The 10,390-nt window shown below is 34.0% G+C and overlaps 1 protein-coding gene across 1 annotated transcript; it reads right to left on the bottom strand.

Annotated features, from left to right (window-relative positions):
* Positions 1,661 to 9,723, bottom strand: LOC104704410 (probable LRR receptor-like serine/threonine-protein kinase At2g28960). The gene is made up of 13 exons (XM_019227884.1): positions 9,508 to 9,723; positions 8,661 to 9,189; positions 6,285 to 6,757; positions 5,848 to 5,992; positions 5,682 to 5,753; positions 5,338 to 5,409; positions 5,182 to 5,259; positions 4,935 to 5,089; positions 4,617 to 4,849; positions 4,368 to 4,494; positions 4,210 to 4,275; positions 3,020 to 3,209; positions 1,661 to 2,256 (listed from the first exon to the last, which is right to left on the bottom strand). The coding sequence occupies exons 1-13, from the start codon at positions 9,599 to 9,601 to the stop codon at positions 1,848 to 1,850; spliced, it is 2,643 nt and encodes an 880-aa protein (XP_019083429.1). The 5' UTR covers positions 9,602 to 9,723; the 3' UTR covers positions 1,661 to 1,847.

The raw sequence follows: 10,390 nt of genomic DNA, 5'->3' as shown, positions 1-10,390 counted from the left end.
ATACTTATAATATATACAAGTTATAAGTAGAGTTGTCTCGATTCATTATGATTTTTCATTTAATAATTTTTATCTAGAACTGAGTCTTTTTTATCATATTATTTTTTATTATAAGTTTTTATTTTGATGGTTATGTTTTTTAAACTCGCTGTTATATATGTTTAATATTTATGAAGTTTTATCCCTACTTATTATTTGTTTCTTTTGAGATAATTTTTAATTTTATTATTCAGCATATATTTTCAAATAATTTTATAATATATAATTATAGATTTGAAAGTTAATCTAACTTGTTTTGAAATACTTCTCCCGCGATATCGCGAGGTCTGGTCCTAGTACCCATAATGTCACATACATAAAGTAAACACAATGAAGTTGTAGGGGGGTATTGAAACAATGATTTTGGAGGACTTGATGAGATTCAGAAAATTAAGAATTTTGATAGATTTTAGGGAAGTTGATATGATTTATAGTAAAATTCTTTCAAATCCCACCAAAAACTATGAGATTTGGATTTCTGTATTTTTAACTAAACAAATCCTCTCAAATCCTCCAGAATCCCTAAGAAAGAAGCATAGAAGCAATACTAACAATGTAAGTGAACCATCAAAGTCAATCTGAAGGTTCAGAAGATGTCCATGCTGAGATGAATTCATTGACAACAGTAACTCATAAACTCTTCGATCTAATACAAGAAAGAGAAGCAAGGCAAAAAAGAGAAGCCGAACAAAGAGAGGTCGAGAAGAAAAGAAATAATGGGAAGCTATCAAAGAAGTTCTTAATTTGGAAGAAAATGTTCGTTACAACGTAGTCAAAGTAATTCACCAATTAGGAATGAAAGAAGTCTTTGTTAGCATGTCCATTGATGAGCTATGGTTGGATTAAGCGTAACGTGATGGAGTGCTAATTACTATTACTGACTATCACTGGCCGGGGAACACCTTTTCTTCTTTCTCATTAAAGAATTTCTTTCTTTCGGTATTGTTATGTGTGGTCTTCTAGGTTGAATTATTTTTACTAGGTGTTTCATGATTTTTTTGTTGTTGGTTTGCTATTACGATAATTCAGAAATATTACGATAATATTACGTTTAATATTACGTTTCATGATCTGTATGCTATTACGTTTCATTATCGTTGGTTTATTATTACGTTTATATTATGATAATGCAGGAAGGAAAAATACGTTTGCTATTATGATAATTCTGTATGGTTTGCTATTACGTAGAGGGTGTTTTTTTTTTTTCCAAATCCACCCAAATAACTAGGTGGAGACCAAGGATTTCCAATCTCTATATTTATAAGTAATAAAACATATTTTCAAATCCATCCAAATCCAATATAAAATTAAATCCATACTCAAATCTTTAATAATGAATAAAGGGTGATTTTAACAAGGATTTAGAATTCATAGAACCAATAACACATCAAAAAAATTTAATAAAGATTTTGAAATCAATGATTGAATAACACATGATTTAACTTGGATTTCTAAATCCATTAAAATCAAGGATCCAACAACCCCCTAAAACTTATTAAAATCCAAATTCACAAACTGTTTTGAATAACAGTGAATTTTAAAGTAGATTTTTAAATTATCAGTTCAATAACCGTAGATTTCAGGAGACTGTTTAAAATCCATGATTGAATAACATAGGATTTGTAACTTTTACACAAATCACTTAAAATGTAAATTGAATACACCCCCATAGTGTTGTACTTGTACCAACAAATGACCAAAAAAGCATTTCTTTTCTTATTATTATATTATATTTTATTTTGTAAAATAGGTGAAGGAAATTTCAAAATCCTGAGTGATCATTGGATTTTTTTTTTTTTTTGCGTAAGTTAGCATGCTTTAGGGATAATTTCGGTTGTGAAGCTTGTGCTCATTTCAACAGAACTTCTTGATCCCATGTCTTCTCTCCCTCCTCGCTTTGAGTTGTCCAATATTAGACACTGCTTTAATTCATTAGTAACTTGAGACATGGTTGGTCTTTTCTCTGAAGAAGGATTCACGCAAGACATTGCTATCTCAAGAGCCTTCCAAACAGAAGTAGGCTCATAATCTCTATTGAGTCTTGGATCCACAACGTTTTCAATATCTCCCTTAGTAAGCATGTATCCCACCCAAGCTGCAATGTGCGGCTTTTCTCGGGTTTGCTGAATCACAGGTCGACTTGTGATGATCTCCAATAATACAATTCCAAAGCTATATACATCACTCTTTTCATTTAACCTATTTGTTCGATAATATCTGCAAAACAAGACAATATGGTACTTATTTTTCGAATGAATTAATCATGATTTTTTTTATTGGATCAAATTAGTTCGATGACGTAACACTTACTCAGGATCCAAATATCCAGGAGTACCAGCAACAGCTGTTGAAACATGAGTTTCACCTCCAATTGGAAAAGATCTTGAGAGGCCAAAATCTGCAAGTTTTGCTTGGAAGTGTTCGTCTAAAAGTATATTGGTTGCTTTGACATCACGATGTACCATTGGAGGTTGGCAACCCGTATGTAAGTATTCTAATCCTATATACAATAATATTTATCCATGTTAGATGATAGATATAAAGTGATTGATGGATNGTCTTCTCTCCCTCCTCGCTTTGAGTTGTCTAATGTTAGACATTGTTTTAGTTCATTAGTAACTTGAGACATGGTTGGTCTTTTCTCTGAAGAAGGATTCACGCAAGACATTGCTATCTCAAGAGCCTTCCAAACAGAAGTAGACTCATAATCTTTATTGAGTCTTGGATCCACAACATTTTCAATATCTCCCTTAGACAGCATGTATCCCACCCATGCTGCTATGTGCGGCTTTTCTCTGGTTTGCTGAATAACAGGTCGACTTGTGATGATCTCCAATAATACAATCCCAAAGCTGTATACATCACTCTTTTCATTCAACCTATTTGTTCGATAATATCTGCAAAACAAGACATGAAATTTATATTTCAAATGAATCATAACTTTTTTTGGATCGAATTGGTTAGATGATGTAACACTTACTCAGGATCCAAATATCCAGGAGTTCCAGCAACAGCAGTTGAAACATGAGTTTCACCTCCAATTGGAAAAGATCTTGACAGGCCAAAATCTGCAAGTTTTGCTTGGAAATGTTCGTCTAAAAGAATATTTGTTGTTTTGACATCGCGATGTACCATTGGAGGTTGGCAACCCGTATGTAAGTATTCTAATCCTATATAGAATAATAGTTATCCATGTTAGATGATAGATATAAAGTGATTGATGGATTTGAGCTTAATACGAACCTTGTGCAGTTTCCACGACAATTTTTAGTCTACTTGACCACTTCAATGGAGAGCCACCACGTTCTCCTATAATTTTAAAAACACTAGTGGTGTTGTAAGACATGAAACATCAACATATGTCAAGTAATTCTTCTTTTGAAAAAAAACAAAAACAAGAAAAAAAAAGATTCAAATTTTAACCTGCGAGATGCTGTTTTAAGTCTCCGTTGGGTGCATACTCATAAAGGAGGGCCAAGTGGCCTTCTTCGTCACAGTATCCAACCAAACTAACCAAATTGACGTGGTGAACTCTCAAAAGAAGTTCAACCTGACATGTCAAAAAGAATTTAGAGGCATGCATTACATGTTCTTTATGAAGGTATATAATCCATGTTTAAATATGGTTTACAACATCGAACATACCTCTGCTTTGAATTCCTTATAGCCTTGTACTGAAGATTGAGAGAGTAGTTTAACAGCTATTGGTTGCGTACCATTTAAAGAACCATGATACACTACTCCGAACCCTCCTTCTCCTAGAACTCTTTCAAAGTTGTCAGTCAGTGCCGCTACCTCTGAATAGGTGAATCTTTTTGTCTGCGTAATTATGGACTGCCTACTTGTTGGTAGCACGTGTTGAACTGTCGATGAGGAAGCAACTGTCCACAGCCGAATTTTCCATATGATTTATTTTTCTNATCCAGGAGTACCAGCAACAGCTGTTGAAACATGAGTTTCACCTCCAATTGGAAAAGATCTTGACAGGCCAAAATCTGCAAGTTTTGCTTGGAAGTGTTCGTCTAAAAGTATATTGGTTGCTTTGACATCACGATGTACCATTGGAGGTTGGCAACCCGTATGTAAGTATTCTAATCCTATATACAATAATATTTATCCATGTTAGATGATAGATATAAAGTGATTGATGGATGTGAGCTTAATACGAACCTTGTGCAGTTTCGACGACAATTTTTAGTCTACTTGACCACTTCAATGGAGAGCCACCTCGTTCTCCTAAAATTTAGAAAATTCGAGTGTTGTAAGACATGAACATCAAAAGATGTCAAGTAGTTCTTTTTTTAAAACGTGGTAAATCAAAGTTTAACCTGAGAGATGCTGTTTTAAGTCTCCGTTGGGTGCATACTCATATAGGAGGGCCAAGTGGCTTTCTTCGTCACAATACCCAACCAGACTTACCAAATTGACATGGTGAACTCTCAAAAGAAGTTCAACCTGACCAACAATGTCAAAACATCAATAATTTAGAGCCATGCACTTCGTGTTTTTTATGAAGACAAATAATCGATGTTTATATAGTTTTCAACATATGCATTTTGTTTTAAACCTTAACATACCTCTGCTTTGAATTCCTTATAGCCTTGTACTGAAGATTGAGAGAGTAGTTTAACAGCTATTGGTTGCGTAGCACTCAAAGAACCATGATACACTACTCCGAACCCTCCTTCTCCAAGAACTCTTTCAAAGTTGTCTGTCAGTGTTACCACCTCGGAATATTTGAACCTTTTCGTTTGAGTAAATATAGATGGTCTACTTGGTAATTCATGTTGAACTGTAGGTAAAGAATCAACTGTCCCAAAACCAAAAAATTTCATCCTTTAGTATGTCATCATGCATGCAAGTTACAATGAGGATATCCGTCTATGATTAAGTACCTTGCGTTGGCCTTCTCTTTTTGAAAACAAGAATTAGAATTAGCACAGCTACAACGATGAGCACAGAAGCTACCGACGCAACAACTGGTACAACATACTTTTGATTGTTACTTTGGGATGACGCATCATCACTTAACTTTGAGTTTCCTTGGATCCTTAAGAAGATAAGTAGTGTTGCATAAGACTGAAACTAACAAGAAGCTTGTCACTAGTAGATGGAAAAAAAACATAAATGTGAAAATCTTACGTTAGCTTTAGCCCGTTCTTTTCTTTATCATGAAACACTTTAGGAAGAGGACCCGTAAGATCATTCCAATTTAAGTTTCTGTGCCAAGGTAAAGAAATATTACAACCGTACCAAGTGAAAAATAAGTGGCAAATATGTTTGTTTATATCAACTCACATGTTCGATAATGACTTCATGCTGGCTAGAAACTCAGGCACTCCTCCGGTAAAACTGTTGTTTGACAAGTCCCTAGCATTTATAAAACATGAAAAGTCAATATATATATATATATATGTTTTCGTTTAAATTACAGGATGACGAAAATATTATGATATGAGAATTTTTTTCTCGTCCAATTTGTAATTAAGATATGAAAAATTGGAAATATGATAACAGAAAATCAATTTTTAAAACAAATATGTGGTCAGTTGATCACAATATATATGTTTTCTCATGTGTTACGTTAAGTACTAAAGTATTTTAATAGCTTATAGCTCTTAATTAGTGATTTAGTGTCTTACAGTTTTCGAAGCTCGGTCAAATTTTGGAAGGCAGGCGCTATCACTCCTTTTAATCCTCGTGATGACAAATCTCTGTTTGCGTCATAAGAACAAACTTGAAGTGTAAGATATTAGAGAGATTTAGGTTTGACCACAAAACAATATGCTTATGGGACCGTGATCTTACAAGGAAATAATTCTTGGAGGTGCAGACTTATTGGCGTAGCTGCACTTTAGATCTTCCCATCTTAATAGCTCAGGGACACAAGGATCTCCTTGCCAACTAATCATCTTCAGCCCGTAAATTGCTGCGATATCCTTCATAGCAGCGACTGACATATACAAATGAAAAAAGATTGAAAAATATAGTAAATAAGTTGGTTCATTTATCTCGTTGTCGTGTTTTTCATGATTTAGATTTCACACATATTTTCAACAAGTATCATCTTTTCTTATTTGATAACACAATGTTTAGCATGACATTACGCTAATTGTTCAAATCAAACACGAAAAACACATAATTTATTTACGTTTTTCTCCCAATTTTGTAAAAAAACCTTTAAAATAAATATAAATCGTTAATTTGTTCATTAGGCTATAGAGTATAGATGAAAAGTGGCGTACCATCATTTGGATTTGTTTCAGCATATGGAAAGTCCAATACCTTGAAAGCCTCAATAGCATTAATCAGTGGTGGAAGAGTTGACCTTGGAGTTCTAACGAGATCCAAGTAGCACAACCCGAAGCTACATTTCTGAGGTAATAGGTTGTATAAGGTATCTAACTGTAACATCGTCGGACTATACGCTGATTTAATAATAGTATCTTCGAGTTCAATGTCGAATTCTCTAGTATCATTGGCTCTTAAGGCTTGTATCTCGGCAAAGTGAAGGTACACATTAACTTTGTCACTGTCGTCCGCTAGTGACAGTCGAATTCTCAATGGCGTGGTAGCATTTTTGGGAGTAACTCCAGACCTACTTACAGCTTCTGGTACTTGAAAGGGACTGGATGATCTCACACTGAGTGTTGTGTTTACATCTGTTTCAGACAAATCATATCGATTCCATTTGCGATCAAAGACATCATCCGGATAGCTGAAATAATCTTTGGGTTAGTGTTTGCTGAGTGGAAGCATATGAGGTCAATGGTACGGTATTGTAAAATGAATAAAATAACATATTTATATACTACCTCGCATCATTATCCCTATATTTCTCAAACTGACATGTTTCTCTTATAGTAATTTCAAAAGATATCCTAGAAAATAATAGATAGTTTTCTCTAAGAAACCTAAAGCCTGAATATAACATCTTTTGTCCAAAAAATAAAAAAAAAAATAAAATAACATCTTTACTCGATTGATTTAAATTGTTTGGCAAAGCTGAGTTAACATACCGTATCACAGCCGTAGAATTGCTAGTATAGGCCCGCCGGTAAATGAGGTCCAAAGGACCGAATTGTGTCATATAGGAATCATTTCTTAATGGACGTAGTTCCNTCACAATATATATGTTTTCTCATGTGTTACGTTAAGTACTAAAGTATTTTAATAGCTTATAGCTCTTAATTAGTGATTTAGTGTCTTACAGTTTTCGAAGCTCGGTCAAATTTTGGAAGGCAGGCGCTATCACTCCTTTTAATCCTCGTGATGACAAATCTCTGTTTGCGTCATAAGAACAAACTTGAAGTGTAAGATATTAGAGAGATTTAGGTTTGACCACAAAACAATATGCTTATGGGACCGTGATCTTACAAGGAAATAATTCTTGGAGGTGCAGACTTATTGGCGTAGCTGCACTTTAGATCTTCCCATCTTAATAGCTCAGGGACACAAGGATCTCCTTGCCAACTAATCATCTTCAGCCCGTAAATTGCTGCGATATCCTTCATAGCAGCGACTGACATATACAAATGAAAAAAGATTGAAAAATATAGTAAATAAGTTGGTTCATTTATCTCGTTGTCGTGTTTTTCATGATTTAGATTTCACACATATTTTCAACAAGTATCATCTTTTCTTATTTGATAACACAATGTTTAGCATGACATTACGCTAATTGTTCAAATCAAACACGAAAAACACATAATTTATTTACGTTTTTCTCCCAATTTTGTAAAAAAACCTTTAAAATAAATATAAATCGTTAATTTGTTCATTAGGCTATAGAGTATAGATGAAAAGTGGCGTACCATCATTTGGATTTGTTTCAGCATATGGAAAGTCCAATACCTTGAAAGCCTCAATAGCATTAATCAGTGGTGGAAGAGTTGACCTTGGAGTTCTAACGAGATCCAAGTAGCACAACCCGAAGCTACATTTCTGAGGTAATAGGTTGTATAAGGTATCTAACTGTAACATCGTCGGACTATACGCTGATTTAATAATAGTATCTTCGAGTTCAATGTCGAATTCTCTAGTATCATTGGCTCTTAAGGCTTGTATCTCGGCAAAGTGAAGGTACACATTAACTTTGTCACTGTCGTCCGCTAGTGACAGTCGAATTCTCAATGGCGTGGTAGCATTTTTGGGAGTAACTCCAGACCTACTTACAGCTTCTGGTACTTGAAAGGGACTGGACGATCTCACACTGAGTGTTGTGTTTACATCTGTTTCAGACAAATCATATCGATACCATTTGCGATCAAAGACATCATCCGGATAGCTGAAATAATCTTTGGGTTAGTGTTTGCTGAGTGAGTGGAAGCATATGAGGTTAATGGTACGGTATTGTAAAATAAATAAAATAACATATATATACTACCTCGCATCATTATCCCTATATTTCTCTTATAATAATTTCAAAAGATATCCTAGAAAATAATAGATAGTTTTCTGTAAGAAACCTANCAAAAGATATCCTAGAAAATAATAGATAGTTTTCTCTAAGAAACCTAAAGCCTGAATATAACATCTTTTGTCCAAAAAATAAAAAAAAAAATAAAATAACATCTTTACTCGATTGATTTAAATTGTTTGGCAAAGCTGAGTTAACATACCGTATCACAGCCGTAGAATTGCTAGTATAGGCCCGCCGGTAAATGAGGTCCAAAGGACCGAATTGTGTCATATAGGAATCATTTCTTAATGGACGTAGTTCCAAGGTTGATATCATTGGTATTGTTGGTCCTGTTCTGACAAGACAAATCTGCAATAAGTTGGATTTTGTCATGTAAATGATCTCACCATCATTCCAGAATTCTAAGTCCACCGCCATCCACATGTTAGGCCCAACATGTAAATCAAATTTGGGGTATACATCAAGACCATCATAGTTTCCATATCCGAATCCAGCCCTTATTAAATAGTTGATGCCTTGCTCTACTTTCAGGTTGTAGCAGTTTCGTATTCCATCGGGGAAATATCTCAAATCCTTATACTGCCTATAGTCATATCTGTTATCATCCCCAGCTTCACCACGTAAACCGCTTGAAATGAAATCGACATCGGATGAGAACGTTAATCCGGTGTCTGGGTCGGTGTAAGGAGACAAATCCGCGGGTAAACCGCAGTCCAAACTGATGAATCCTGACAAGTCACAAAATGTATCGTTAGCGCAAATAATGCTCCTTTTTTTTGTTTGAATATAAGGAAGACAATCAAAAGTTTTGAAAAAGAGAGAACACTTAATTTTCTTAAACCAAATCTCTTATAACTATAGTCGTTATGTGAGTTCTTTAGTGTCTAACTGTCTATGCATACAATTAAAAAAACAGTTAATTATGATATCGATCAGCCTATCAAGAACACTAAAAAACTACAAGTCTTCCACAATGGTTTAACCTCAAAAAGTGAGCATGAAGCAAATTATTAACAATACTTTTAATAAATGATATGAAAAACTACCTTGTTGGTCAGACTGAGCTTGGGCGAGATGTATAAGAAGGGCAAAAGCGCCAAAGCTCAACAACACCAATAAAAGTTGTCGATGACCCTCCATTTTCAAGTCAACATACAAACTTCTAAAGACTGTCTGAAAACATATATTGACTTTAAGATTGGGAAAACTTTCCTATAGAATCGTTTCATGTTACTCGTCCCAGCACGTCTGAAATGGTCTAACGTAAATATATACATTTAATTCTACATTATGGAAAAAAGGCGAACAATTTAATCATAAATCAAAGCACCTGATCTAATCTTTCTTTAAAAAATGTAAAAACCTGCCAAGTTGATATAATGTCAAAGCTATAGCTATTTGATAATGCGATCAATGACTTCAACGACTTGTATTTAACAACAACTTGGTCGATTTAGTACATTTTGTTGACTTTCACCTCAATCATACTTTGGTCTTTGAAAGAAAAATATTAGTTTCATTTGCCTGTGATACATCAAATAATTAAGTTTAAAGATAGCTGGCTGCTTATGTCAAATGTAAAGACGAAGTATAAAAATTCTCAGCATATTTATATACTATATATATAGTATCAATGACATGCATGTTTATATACTATATATATAGTATCAATGACATGCATGTTTACTGCATGTAAACATGCAATTATGATATATAGCTCACATAGCCACTTCACATTCGCATTATGCCATTATATCATAACCAGATTACTGTAGTAGTCTCTCTTAGTACGACAGAATATATTTTTTCATCGTAAAGGTAAGAAGCATTGTTTACCCAAACATCATATATGTAATAATTTGTTTTTTTAAACTATATAACGCATATATGTAATAATTTGTTTTTTTGTTTATAAGTTTTATAATACTG

Source organism: Camelina sativa, chromosome 7 (assembly GCF_000633955.1).
Source record: "Camelina sativa cultivar DH55 chromosome 7, Cs, whole genome shotgun sequence".
Taxonomy (NCBI): Eukaryota; Viridiplantae; Streptophyta; class Magnoliopsida; order Brassicales; family Brassicaceae; genus Camelina; species Camelina sativa.
Note: the sequence above shows the minus strand (reverse complement) of the source record. Positions and strands in the feature narration are given on the sequence as shown.

Coding starts and splice junctions, on each gene's coding strand:
- LOC104704410 (XM_019227884.1), bottom strand. CDS start 9,601: ATGGAGGGTCATCGACAACTTTTATTGGTGTTGTTGAGCTTTGGCGCT. Junction 5,410..5,681: donor TTGACCGAGCTTCGAAAACT/GTAAGACACTAA, acceptor TATAAATGCTAG/GGACTTGTCAAACAACAGTT. Junction 4,276..4,367: donor CTTAAAACAGCATCTCTCAG/GTTAAACTTTGA, acceptor TCTAAATTTTAG/GAGAACGAGGTGGCTCTCCA.